At 59.4% G+C, this 13,658-nt stretch overlaps 1 protein-coding gene across 3 annotated transcripts in view; it reads right to left on the bottom strand.

Annotated features, from left to right (window-relative positions):
* PHLDB1 (pleckstrin homology like domain family B member 1) overlaps window positions 1-13,658 on the bottom strand; it is a 47,918-nt gene that overhangs the window by 10,539 nt on the left and 23,721 nt on the right. Inside the window, exons 10-18 of one of the 3 annotated variants that reach the window (XM_061145483.1) lie at window positions 11,830-11,958; window positions 11,312-11,467; window positions 8,835-8,945; window positions 8,575-8,664; window positions 3,978-4,118; window positions 3,710-3,812; window positions 2,299-2,593; window positions 2,109-2,199; window positions 550-696 (exon numbers count right to left, since the gene is read on the bottom strand). In XM_061145483.1, the coding sequence (XP_061001466.1) occupies window positions 550-696; window positions 2,109-2,199; window positions 2,299-2,593; window positions 3,710-3,812; window positions 3,978-4,118; window positions 8,575-8,664; window positions 8,835-8,945; window positions 11,312-11,467; window positions 11,830-11,958 (1,263 nt within the window). Of the gene's footprint in view, window positions 1-549; window positions 697-2,108; window positions 2,200-2,298; window positions 2,594-3,709; window positions 3,813-3,977; window positions 4,119-8,574; window positions 8,665-8,834; window positions 8,946-11,311; window positions 11,468-11,722; window positions 11,959-13,658 lie in introns of those variants that run through there. The other 2 variants (XM_061145492.1, XM_061145503.1) reach the window with 2 other exon arrangements.

Genomic DNA, 13,658 nt, shown 5'->3' with positions numbered 1-13,658 from the left:
GGTTCTTGTCCCAGGGAGAAGCCGGTACAATTCTCTTTTGGAGATGTAAACCGCAAGTCAGGGTGAGCTCAGCTGCTGGTGGTGGGGCCTGGAGCCAAAAGGTCCGGTGGAGTGAGGCCAGGACGGACACCAAGCACTCGGCGTAGGAGGGCACGGGGATGCGAGAAGGGATGCTGGGCAGACGCATGAGGCAGACCCACAAGGCCCCTGAGAGAGGCCGAGGGGAGTCCCCTGAAAGAGGCTGAGGGGAGTCCCCCGATCGGAACACGGCTCCCACCTCTGTAAGGCCTGCGCAGACCCTCATCTCTACAGGGTGGCCTGCCACACCCCCAAACCCGATACACACACACACACACACACACACACACACACACACACACACCGGCTTACACAGGCCCTAGTGGGTCCCTGTTCTTCAGGGCCAAGCAAGTCCCAGGTAGAATCCTGCTTGGGCAAAACTCCCTGGAGAGAACAGGCTCCACTGCCCAGCATGGGTACCCTGGGCCATCCGGACCCCTACAGCCCCACCCCAAGCCCATACCCGCTCACCTGCGAGAACTGCTTCTCCCGCATCTTGACCTCCTTCTCCACCAGCTGCTGCCTCCGGGCGCTCTCGCTCTGCAGCCTCCGTTCAACCTGCTCCCGCCGCCTCCGCTCCTCCTCCAGGGCCTGCCGCCTCAACTCCATCTCCCTTTCCTGCACCCAGGCCTGCAGCTCAGTGCCCACGGCTGCCCTCTTACCCCCAAGTCCCCCACCTCCCCTGCTCGGGCTGGGCCAGAGCTACAGGAGACACCCACCTCAGAGGGCAGCCTGGTATGAGGGGCCATAGTCCTCCAAGCCCACCCTCCTCTCCAGGGACCATGCTGACAAGGGTAAGTGCCTTAAAGTGAGACCACCCTGCCTTCAAGCCCTGGTTCTACCACCACTGTGGGCGCCGGACCCTGACAAACTCCCTAAGCCTAGTTTCCTCCTCCGTAAGATGTGGCCAAGAGCGCCTGGACATGGGGAAGCCTACTCCTGGGACTGTAGGGAAAATTAAATGCAATCTTGTAGGTAAATGTCCATCACTGATGCTGGCAGGATGGAAGCACTCAATTGAGAAAAAAGGAGGGGGGGGGGGCTTTAAAATCTGTATCTGAATTCCTAGGACATGGGTTATCAAAACAACTTTTTCTGACATCAAATGCATTCAGCAGTTCTGCCCTAATCACTAAGTGAAGGCCCTTTGAAACTCCAAACAGTCACAGTTGACCTTCAAATTTTATGGAAAAAAAAGAACTTATGAGAGCCATTATCAAAAGATTTTAAGTCATTAAAACAAATCATTAAATACAGAGTACATGGGTGATGTTTTATATGCCTTCATCACCTGTATCAACCTTCACATTACTAACTCCCATCTACCATTTCTTCCCAGCTGAAAATTTAGCAGAATCTGGTTTTTTTTTTTTTCCCTTTTGCCAAGAGATGTTTGCAAATGTGCCCTCCTTTCAAGGGAGTTTAAGATTCAGAGACCTTCTCTTCCGGTTGGTCTCCTGCTCCCAGGGCCCCACTCTCATCTGCAGACACACAGAGTGCCCCGGGTAACAGGGACCGAACATCTTCAGCAGATTCTTTATTCAGCCTCCTCCCTGGGCACAGTTTCCCCAGCCTGGCTGTGTCCCAGCCCCCGGTCCACAGGCAGGGAACGTGACGTGCCCGCAGCCAACGCCTCTGCTCTGGCTTGGATATCTGCTTTCTCTCTGTCCTCATCCTTCAAGCCCCAGTTCCCGACCATCCCCAAAAGGAGTGACCTGGCACTCAGGTAGACAGGCATCAAAATTTTCTCGGGGTCCAAAGGTCCCCTGAAGTGAACACACAAAGACTGGAAGTTCCCATGCAGGAAATTCACAGCTGGACAATGGTTACCGTGCTCCCTCCCCTTTTCCTAAGGCCTGTGAAACTTGTCATCTCGCCAAGCCTCCCGATCCCCGACTTGAGGAACCCAGGCTTGGAAAACACTCTCTTCCTCAGGGGACTGCGGCAAGAACAATGTGGGGAAGGGGCCCCGGGAGGGGCGGAGGCCCCCGGCGGGCAGAGGGCAGCCCCAGGGCCCAGGTCTGCCTCACCCTCGACTCCATCAGCCGGCTCTTCTCTGCGTGAGCTTCTTTCAGCATCTTCTCCATTTCCTCAATCTTCCCCATGTCCAGGCCACTGGCGCTGGGGAGGGAAGGGGGGGAAGAGGCAGCTGGTGGAGGTGGAGGCCCAGGGGTGGGGAGGACCAAGGCCGCGCCAGTCGGTGGCCGGGGGCCCACGTACCTGGACATGTTGTCGGGGGAGCAGACTGAGTTGCCCCCTGTGGAGATGCTGGTCTCCATGCTGTCGGAGCTCTCCAGGCTCAGCGTGTCGTAGGCGTGCTCACCCTCCTCGCCTCGCTCGCGCGAGGCCGGCAGGTGATGCAGGATGGAGTGGTGCATGAGCGGGGGGAAGCCCGTGGGCCCAGTGGGAAAGGGCGCCGCCCCGTGCAGGGCGTCCCACTGGCACTGCGCCTCCGCCGCCGCCTTCTGCTTCAGCTCCGCCAGCCGCCGCCGCTGCTCCTCGATCACCTGCTGCCCTGCGTGGGGGGGACGGGGGATGTCACGGTGGGCACCGCATCCAGCCAGGCAGGATGCTGGCAGCGCTACAGAGGGAGGTGGCGAGCGGGGAGAGGTAACACAGAGCAGCCCCCTCGCCCCCCACCAGCTTCCCCGAAGCCCCCGCGGCTCTGGGTCTGGCTGCCCTGGGCTGCCCTGGCTTCATCGCCCGCACAAGTGCCAACAGCCGTGTGGTCTGGCTTCGGCCTCCTCACTGCATGCTGAGTCCACATGGGGCCCTGAACCTGCCCGGGGAGCGCCCTGGGGGCACAATGGCCCGGTGGCTCCAGCTCACAAGCCAGGCCTGAACAGGTGGGCAGGGTGCATGCTCCCAACCCTGCTGCTGGGAGGAGGAAGGGGTGCCGGCAGCCCGAGCACCCACATCAGTGCACACCCTGCGGCAATGCAGAAGCAGGAGCTTGCAGGAAAGGAGGGAGGGGAGATAGGCGGAGCTCCGCTACAGCAGAAGAGAGCTCGCAAGGCCAACCCGACACCCCAGCCCAGCTCAGCCTGGGGGTCTTGCCCGCGGGCAGAGGGGGCCTGGGCAGAATCCATCATGCGGAGGCCTGGGCGGGGGCTGCCTGGCCAAAGCAATGCCCTCGGTGACCAACGCTCTACCTGCTGGGTCGTCGGTTGGGAGGGGCTCGGCAGGAAGCGACTCGACTGGAGTGGGGGGCCCCGGGCAGAGGGCAGGGCAGAGACACAGAGGGGATGAGAGGAGAGAGAGGTACAGACATGGGCTTTCGAAACAAACAAAATGCATACGAGCAACCAGCACTCCTGGGTGTTCCCACGAACTAATACGTTAGGGAAGCACTCGTGGAGGTCATCAGGCCCAACCCCATGCCTCCAGACAGGGCAACGTCTAGCCCTACTGAGGTCAACAAGCATTCCCCTTACTTGCTGGGCTCTCTAGGAAAGATGCCACAGCCCAGCTACCCTGAGTCCCCTGCCCCTTAGCCTTTGGATAAACCTTCAGGAGTCTCTCTTCCTTAGGTCTCTAGTCCAGATCCCTTTTGCTCTCCACGTAAAGGGAACATGTGGCGGACGTCCAGGGCCCCTGGGACAGCAAGTGGGCTGGTGCGGTGGCCACTCACCCTTCTGCTGCAGGGCCAGCTGGCGCTTGGTCTCAATGTCCTGCAGGGTGGCTGCCAGGTTGCGAGGAAGGCTGCTGGTGCCGTTCTGGGCGAGCAGAGTGCTCTGCGGGGGAGGAAACGGGGCACTGGGACCCGAGGCTCAGAAAACACCCACCACCCACAAGGCTTCATGGGAGGCTGCGGTCCCTCCCCAGTGTGGCCATCTCCAAACCCCCCTGACCACCACCACCACCCTGCCCCACACGCAGCCCACCCACTGTTCTCAGACCTTGGGTGAGGGGCTGCGGCCCAAGGTAGCCACGCTGAGCTGGGAGGAGGAGGAAGATGAGCCAGAGGAGGAGGGGAGCGGCCCGCTGCGGGTGCGTGGCAGGGGGCTGGTGGCCTCGCCATCCATCTTGGAGCGGTAAACCTGGAGGGGGGAGGTGGTGTCTGCTGAGGGACCTCTGGCTCCCCTGCCCACTACCACTCCCACAGCACCGAGCAGGCTGGGACCCAAGGTGCCCAGCACCAGGCCCCTGAGGCCTTGGTCTCTTGCTGACCACAGCACTGAGCCTCCGGGGCCAGCCCAGCAGGCAGACGTTCCCAGCAGCTGCCAAGCCTCTTTTCCAGGCTGTTCCTCCTTGGGTCCGTCCCTGGTCCAACCCCGCATCGTAGAAAGGACCGTGTAAATCGACCCACGTGAGGAGTTAGCACCGATGGGCTGAGTCTTACAGGAGGCCGACTGGAGGCCAGGGCTCCCTCTGGTCCCAGCTCTGCCAAGTAACGGGCTAGGTGACCTTGGGCCACACACCTCCCCACTCTGGGCCTCGGCCTCCTTATCTGCAAGAGGAGGGGGCAGGGCTAGACTAAATAACTGCCAGCCTCCCTCTCGGCACTCATGTTTGGTGACATAGTCTTTGGAGTCAGGAACCCTGACTCTCAGTGTTTCCCCCGCCACTTCCTAGTTGTGTGACCTTGGAGAGATTACTTATCTGCTCTGGGCCCAAGTGTTTGATCTGTGAAATGAGAGTTCTCGTTATCTACCTCAAAGGCCTGTGGTAGAGATTACGTGAATCAAAACATGTAGAAACCTCAACCCAGCTGGGCACAAAATAGAAAGGCCATGCCAACGACTCCTAAAGGGAACATGGAATTTCAGCTGAGATCGGTCCTCGAGGTGCCAAGTCTTCACTCTAGGAACGAATCTTGAGTGGGCAGGGGTAGGGGGTTGTTCAGGCACCACGGCCGGTCAGTGGAGTAGAACCTGGAGCAGAAGACTACCCGAATACCCTGCTCCACACCACGGTCAGCAGCTTGCTTGGGGCTCCAGCAGACCCATGCCCCTCACAGCGACTCTGAGTCCAGGGCATGAACTCAGGGCCGTCACCTGAGAGGCTCTGACCCACTCTCTCCTGCCTTGGAGAGTCATCCCTGGGGAGACCAGGAGAACAAAGACAGGCGACTCTCCCAGGATACACAAGCGCCAGGGGCAACAGGCTCAGGAGCGTGTGAGGACTAAGCGAGAAGCTCCGGGGTGAGAGCTGCCCAGGACAGAGTGGGGGTGTTGAGTGCCGCACGAGGCACCGCCACTCCCCAAGCCCCCTTCCGTCGGATCATCCAGCACATCACCCTCGGATTCAGGAGGCTGGCCCTCCATGCCCTGAGGGTCAGGACGGCCACCCGCTCAGGGTCCAGAGGCCCCTGCTGCATTGGCTAGATTAGTCCCCCACCATCTATGCGGCTGAAGGGTCGGCAGGAGGTACCCAGAGCAGAGAGAAGCAGGGCTGGGCAGTGAGGGACGGGTTACCTGCAGCTGGCGGGAAGCTTTGGCGGGCAGAGGCGGGGGGGAGGAGCGGGGGGAGGCGGCAGCAGGGCCCGTCCCCAGCCCGGCCATCAGCTCCTGGTACCACTGCTCTAAGTCTACAGCGGGGAGCAGCAGCTTCTCCATCTGGAGGGGGCACGGGGGGAGGAGGACAGGGGACGGGAGGGCAAGGATGGAGAGAAAGAGGTCAGGAAATCAAGAAACGGGGGAGCGGAGGGAGGAGGAGGAGGAAGGAAAGGGCGAAGAAAGGGCAAGGTCGGAGGATGGGTCAAGGCAGGCCATTATCGGGGAGACAGGAGGGGAAGGGAAACAGGGAGGACGGGAGAAAGGAGAGCATAAAGAGAAGAAAACACAGTGAGAACACAGTTGCCATGAACGCGCTAAAGGCAAAGAGAAACAGGGCACAGCTCCCAGACCACAGGCACGGACTACGCCAACCACGAGGCCAGCCGGCCGCAGCCCGCCCGGCACACAGCGCCCCCCTGGGGCCGGCCGCGGGTGGAGGCACCATGGCGTGGGGGGAAGCACACACAGACAGAGCCACGCCGCGAGTGGGCTGCACGGGCGGCGGGGGCACAGACCACCAACCTGGGGCGAAGGCGTGACAGAAGCGAAGGAGGAGGAAGAGGGCAGCGCGAGAGGAAGGCAGGACGTGGGAACCAGGTCCTGGGAGGCAGGGGCCCAGGGAGGCAGGCCCGGCGCGGGGGCCGTGGGCACCAGGGAGCTGCCCCACATCGCCTTTAGCTGCTCAAGCGTCACGTACTTGGGGGAAGGCCGGACACAGGAGGGAATACAAGAGGTTAATGTGACTGGAACCCAAGAAATGGCCCTGCCCAAGGGTAGGAGCCGGGGAGGCCTGCAGAGCCCGGGAAAGCCAGGGTCCTCTCAGCAGGAGGCCCTCACGCTGGAGCGGAAGGCCTTCCCTCCTTGAGCCCTCAGGAGCTGAGAACGCAAGAGTGGGAACCGCTCCCAGCTCCCCTTATGCCAGCAGCCCTTCTCCGTCACTGCTGAAAACAGACCCTGCTGCCCACCCCCTGCCCCACACCCAGGGGCGATGCAGGGCACCCACGAGCAGGCCCGCGGGTACAGGTGGGCTCACTCGGTGGCTGGTACCTCACTGTCGGGCAGGGGCTGAGCGAGTGCGCTGGGGGAAGTGGCAGAAGCATGGGGGTCCAAGCAGGAGCACAGGTGGAGAACCTCTGCCAGGCTCACATACTCCTAGGGCGCCCGGTGCGAGGGGAGGGACGGGCAGAGAACAGGTTAACAGGACTCCACCAGGCACCGGCCACCACACTTCATGCCATTCAACACAAAATCCAAAGCAGGGGTGGGGAGCTCGCTGTGGCCACAGAGGGCTGTCAGGGGGGTTGGAGGGAGGGCAGAAAAGGGCAGGCAGAACTATCTGAAGGCTTTTTTTTTTTTTTTTTGGCCACACTGCACAGCTTGTGGAATATTAGTTCCCCAGCCAGGGATTGAACCCATGGCCTCGGCAGCGAGAGTCTTGACCACTGGGACTTGCAGGGACGGCTCTTCTTGACCTTCACTTATGAGGCTGCCCTGACATCCAGGCCCTGCTGCAGGGCCTGGATAGGCCCTGAATGGGCCCCGTGATCGCCCATTCCTGGGTTTGCCCTTGGCGAGGGGCAGGTGAAGAAGTCATGAGCCCACCAGGGATCAGGACCCAGCTCCCAGAGCACCCTTCTGTCTCCAACACCTTGGGCATCCCCAGTGGGGCACACACATGCACTACTGAACACCAGCCACACCATTCCCATGGGTCCTCTCACACCCCACCTGCTGGAGCTCCAGGAGCTGGAAGGGTGGGGGTAGAGGTACCACGAGCACCTAAGCAAGGTGGACCCTGAGAAAGAGACCTGAGCAGGGAGCGGCTAAAAGCCCAGGCAGATAAGCGTGCCCACTGCCCAAAGGTTAGGACTTGGAAAGATGCTCACACAGTAGATGGTGGGGTGGAAAGACAGGCACTGTCATATTCCCTGAGCATATCCTTAGAATCCTGAGTTTGTCCAGGTCTGGAGGACACAGCAGGCACCCAAAATGCATGCGGAATCAAAGCCCGGGATCCTAAGCCTGCCCCACCCAGGGGTGCCCACCCTGGTCTAGCTCCAGAGGCAGACTGTCCTCCAGAGGTCACAGAACAGGGAAGTGAGCTGGAAGGTCCAGTGTGTTGTGGGAACTGATGAATGGCATGCAGAATATATGCAAATTGATATGCAAATTGATGCTCTGACTTTTGCATGAGCTGCCCAGCCACCTATGGAACCACTGGCCAAAGGATTACTGCCACTTGCCCTTCAGCCGGGCCGGTGGGAGGAGTCGAGGGCAGAAGCTCATCAAGCAGGCAGACAGGCAGTGATCTGTGATTACCTCTTGGGCTTTGAGGCAGAGCTGAGTGGAAGCAGGTGGGGTTAAGGGAACAGAGGAGGCCCCAGCCTGAGAAGACTCTGGGAAGGCGCCCAGAGCTGCCATCCCCAGCCCCACCTCTGAGGACTCAGAGATGAGCAGGTCAGCCTACAGAGAGGGTACAGGTGAGGGGCCTCATCCCTCACACTCAGCCCAGCCACCCCACCTGAGGCCTAACTTGCTTGTGCAGTGAGGCAGAAAACCAGGCATGTCCTGGTGGGACCTCACACGCCAGGCGTGCAAAGACTCAGGGAAGAACAGCTGAAGGAGCCTCAATGCCCATGTCTGAGCCCACAGCCCAGCTCTAGACAGAAGCCCAGGGAGCTCCAAGATCAGGACCCCGAGATCCCTATACTCCCCCTCAAATTGGGTCTGCCCGGCCCCATCCTGAGCTGCCATCTTCCCCACCCAAAATGTTAAGATCAGCAGGCTCCTGGGAGCCAGAGAGGAAGCTAAAAGGCAGCCAGCTGGTAGCCATGGAGGATCCGATCCCAGACCTCAGGGCCATTCCTGCTACATCTTTCCAGTTCAGGAAAGTGTCCCCACACTAGACCTCAGCCACTGGGGCAAAGGTGCATGTTTCTCCAGAACCTCCCAGGAGACCCTTGGGCTCATGAGGCTGGGGCTGACCCAACCACGTTACCTCTTTGAGGGTGGACGTGGTCTTTGGGAAAGGCCGGCCACCTGTGAGCGAGTGGTATCTTCTTTCCAGCATAGCCAGTTTCTCCTTCTCCTGCAAGTCCAAAGCGGCAGAATCAGGAGTGGGAATGAAGCAAGGAGCCCCAAAGAAAGGGGGATCCCACATGGCTGGCCAGTCTACACCCAGCACCCTGCACTCACCTCCCACTCCCCCAGCCCCTCCCCGGCCCTCCTCCCCCCTCACTCCCAGTCTGACGGGGCTACCTTCTGCAGCAGCTGCAGGGCGGCATTCTTATCCCGGGCAAGGCGTTCTGACTCCTGCACAGCCTGGGACCGGATCTGCCCAGCCTGACTGTCCAGGACCACCAGGCGCTCCTGGAGAGGATGGGAACAATAGGTGAGGCAGCCCAAGCTTGGGTGAAGGGAATCAACCAGCACTTCCGCTCAGCCTCTCACCCCCAGAAAACGCAGGCTGCTGTGGTCAGCTCCTTCTCTCACCCCTCAATCAGGGAGCCCTGGGCCACCAGGCACACCAGCCAGAACTGAAGTTCCTAAACCCCTCATGCCCCCACCTCCAAAGTCAACAGGTCCTGAATCCTGGAAATGCTGAATGGTCCTCCACCCGACCCCGTGCCCTCAACCCACTGGCACCACGCCAAGCCAGGCCCTCTGCTTTCCTGGCTTCGACCTTTCACCAGCCCCTTGTTTCCACTCTCTCACCTTTCTGATCCACCCTACACTGCCACAAACAGCTTCCTAAAATGGCCTTTGAAAGGGTTTGCTTGTTTGCTTGTCTGAATTTCCTAGACTTTTGGGAATGTATATTGTGTGTTAGTTGCTCAGTCGTGTCCAACTCTTTGCAACCCCATGGACTATAGCCCGCCAGGCTCCTCTGTCCATGGAATTCTCCAGGCAAGAATAATGGAGTGGGTTTCCAGCCCCTTCTCCAGGGGATCTTCCTGACCCAGGGATCGAACCTGTATCTCCTGCCTTGTAGGCAGATTCTTTAATGCCTGAGTCACCAGGAAAGCCCAGAATGTATATTACTTGAATAATTTTCTTTAAATCCATGAATAAGGGTAGGTCACGCTTCTCAAAATCTTTTAGCGACTCTTCACTACTCACAGGATAAAGCACAAACCCCTCAGCCAGCACTCAAGGGCTCCTGGACCTGGACCTACTTTCCAGCCTCCCTCCCACCCTGAGCCTCTGGCGTGCCCTCAGCTTGGCCCTGTTGTACCATCAGCTGTTTGGGTGTACACTCCCGGGCCTTTCTTATACGGTGCCTTTTGCCAGGAATGCTGTCCTGTCTTCTCCACCAATCAGGAGCTTACTTCTCCTCCAAGACCAGACCTAACACTATCTTCTCTCCAACATCTCCCTTGATTATCACTCAATTTCTTTGCTCCTTGTTCTATGCTCAAATTATTCCCTATCACTCTTTGCCTTGGATTACTGCTGCCTGTGAATATATATCTCTCAACACCACCAGCTGTATGATCCCACCCCAGCTGTATGATCCAAGGACAGGCTCTGTGTCTTTTCTGTCTCCATATCCCCAACAGGGCTTAGTGTAGTGCCTGGCTCAACAATTGCGTGCTAAAAGGGAATGAAAAGATACTAAGTGAGAGAGAAGGATGGGGGGCTAGTGGAAATGAGCTGTGTTTATCCCAGGAGGTCTTCCTGAAAGAGGAGGCCTTAAACTAGCACCATTAAGAGCAAGATATAGGAGAGAAGGGAGGGAAGAAGGGAGCTGTACTAAATCTGGGGTCAGTCCAAGGAGACTGAAGCAGACCAAGTGGTAATTGGGCAAGATCCGCCATTTACTGAGAACCTGTCAGGACCCAAGAACACTGCTAAATGCTTTGCTTTGCATGTGTTACTTCACTTAACTCTCTTATGAGGCAGGTGCCCTTATGCTCATTTCACTGATAGGTAAATGTATTTGTAAAGCAGAGCAGCTCAGGGAGAGAAGCAACAGATCTGGACTCAGGGGGAAGTTCACTGACTCCCCCACTCACCACTAAACTCAGACTAGCCATCAAGCCCCACTTTTTGACACCCTTCCCCAGTCTCACTGCATTCACCTCCCACCTGCTCCTTCCAGCCTGGCAAAGTGCACATGCACACATATGTATGCAAACCACCTGGTCCACCCGATCCCTTCTCCTCACCCATTAACTCTTGCTTAATACATCCTCACCCCATCACCGTGTCCCCGTCTTGTTGAGATCAGGAGCCGATTTTATAGCATCTGAAGCATCAGACTAGACCAGAATGGATGCAATACCCAATCCCCTTGTTTCACAGCTCAGCTGAGCCAGGCCTGAGCTGTGAAAGTGATGCCTTTCTAGGACCCCGGGCTAGCTCTAATATCCAGATCTCAGGTCCGTGTCCCAGCACTTCCATCAGACAGAGAGCTCCACAAGGGGCAAGCGTCCTCTTCACCCCCCTCCTCCTCGTCCTCCATCTGCATCTCTCACTTCCTGGGCCAGCCAGTGCCCAGCTCCGAATGTGAGCCCCATCCACTTTCCACTAGAGGACCAGGGGTGTCACAGCTTCTAAACAATGTCTATTGTTGTTCCTCCAGAGCTTACTATGATCACAGCCTATGCTGTTTCCACATACATCATCTTCTTTAATGCTCAACAGCCTGTTATTGTTCCTGTTTTACAGATGAAGAGACCCAGGCTCAGCCAGGTGAGGTCAAGCCGGCACTGCCAGGGATGGGGCTGGCGCACCTTCCTCTTGGTGATGCTGCGGAGCAGTTCGGCCTTGCTCCGGAGCAGCCCCTGGCCCGCCAGCTCGCGCTCCTCCTCCACACGGCTCTCCCGCTCCAGCTGCTGGAACTCCAAGTCCTCGAAGAGCTTCGTCTCTGTCTCCAGGGCCTCGGCCTCCTTGAATGACAGTGACAAAGGGGGTCGGGTGGTGCTCACGATCCCACTCTGCGCCTGGAAGGCCAGGCCACAGAGGCGAGAGCTCTGGGGGCCGGACCCGGGGAAACGGAGGAGGGGCCCTGCCCCCACCCTGCCCCCTTTCCTCCGCTAGGCCCTGCCGCTTTCCCGGGCAGCGCGGCCTGCAGCAGCAGAAAGGAGAACCTCCATCCCCAATCCCCCCATCCTTCCCTGTCCCCTCCAAGCCACAGCACCGACCCTGGCGTCCGGCAGGTACTGCAGGGCCCGGGCGCTCCCGGCCCACCGCTCCTCTCTTCCGGGCGGGCGGCCCTCGGGGGCGGGGAGGGGGGCTTGGTGAAACTGACCCTTCTCAGCTGCTCCTGTAACTGTTCCCGCACAGACTCGGGGCAGTTATCGAGCTGCGTCTGGAGCTCGGCGTAGAGCGCCTGGCGGGCCTCCAGGTGCCTCCGTCCCGCGGCCAGCTCCGCCCTCTCCTGGTCGCCGGAGGCGGAGGGGGCGGGCACAGGGGAGAAACAGAACACACACTCCTCAACTCCGGCCCGGGGCCGCGGCGGCGCGGGGCGGGGCGCGGGGCGAGCGGGCGGGAGCAGAGAAGCAACAGGACCGAAAGAGGACAGAGCCAAAAGGAGGAGGAGGTGCCGACTGGGAAAGGCGAGGAGCCGGGGTGCGAGACGGGACTCAGGTGCAGGCGACGGTGTCCGAAGCAAGGGTGTGGGTCCGGGCAGAAATGTTGGTCTCTTGTAATCCCCTCACTAGAGAGGTTTGGGGGTGGGTCCTACGAAGAGGCCCTCTGTTTTCTCTCCAAACCGCTCAAAGCCAAAGCTGGTTCCACATCACAAACCCGGAGCCTCCAGCTCCTGCGCCCCCCCCCCCGCCCCTCCGCCCCCTTCTCCCACTGCCCAGAGACCAAAATTTAGCCCTGGAAAAAAAGGGTAGAATTGGTGAAGGTTAAATCCAGGGGTTGGGTGTGAGTTGCGAGCCGAGGATGTTAAAGCCAGGGCAGTGCAGCGGAGGGGACCCCAACCCAACCCCCTTGGCCTCCCCCACTCCTGCCCAGGGTGGGGGTGGGGTGCTGGCACTGCAGCCTGAACTTCAGCAGGATGAGGGCTGCAATTAGTTCGGCCGTCGCCATGGTAATAGGAGCCCCAGGAGTGGGTACAGAGAGGAGGTGGATGGCTCTGTCTGGGGTGAGATGACACCTCTGAGGGCGGGAAGGGGAATGAAGCGGGGGCTGGTGAGTCACCCCCTCTGAAGGTCAGGCAGAGGAGAGACTGTGATTACAGATTCCAAAGCCAGAGTGGGGCCAAGGGCTGGGGCGGGGGCAGGGGCAAGGAGGGGGTGCTGCTGAGGGAACCTTCCCCATTGCCATCACCATGGCCACCACCATCTATCTCCATCACCACCACCACCTCAATAATTGGGCCCAAAGAGAAGACAAAGTCCACACCTCCAGGCAATGCCAGTGCAATGAGAAATGAGGCTAGGCAGGTTCCTGCTAAAATGCTGAGCATCACCCCGGAGTCCTCATGTTTCGTCTACCCACCCCTCCGTCCCATGAGGTCCCCATCCCCATCCAGGAGAGGGGGACATGATCAGGCCAGTTTCTGAGATCCAAGCACTTCCCCAGGCTTGGACTCAGCCTACGATGCCCTATAGGGAAGAGGCCTACCCCTTCTTCCCACCCTCTGGTTGGAGTATCTGCAGTTGGGAAGCCCCAGAGGAAAACTCGGAAGGGTAGCCACTGGGTGGCAGAGAGACCCTGTCCACGCCCTCCCCGGCCATGCCACCACCACTGACCTCCTTACCCCTGTGCTCAGAAGGGAAGGCAGACGATGGCTGGAGCTCAGCCTGCCTCTCCTCTGTGTAGGAAACTGCCAACAGGCTATGGAGGCCACACCCTGGCTTTTCCAACTGAGAGGAGGTCTTCAGGCTGAGAGGCTCCTCAGCCAAGCCAACCTCCCCCAATCTTGGACCCCTCCTGCCAATGCCCCCTTGAGAAAATTCAGCTGCACCTGCTGTCCGTTCCTTTCTGATCAAAACCCTGGGGTCCCACACCAAGAAAGGAAGGAGGCAACATTAGACGGGAGAGGCCAAGGGCACACAGGTGCCCATGGAGTTAGTGCAAAAGCAGGCACGGCTCAGCCCTGCCTGGGTGGGTGGTACTGGCAGTTAG

The sequence above is a fragment of the Dama dama genome, chromosome 1 (assembly GCF_033118175.1).
Source record: "Dama dama isolate Ldn47 chromosome 1, ASM3311817v1, whole genome shotgun sequence".
Lineage (NCBI taxonomy): Eukaryota > Metazoa > Chordata > Mammalia > Artiodactyla > Cervidae > Dama > Dama dama.
This window is presented reverse-complemented; position numbering and strand designations above follow the sequence as displayed.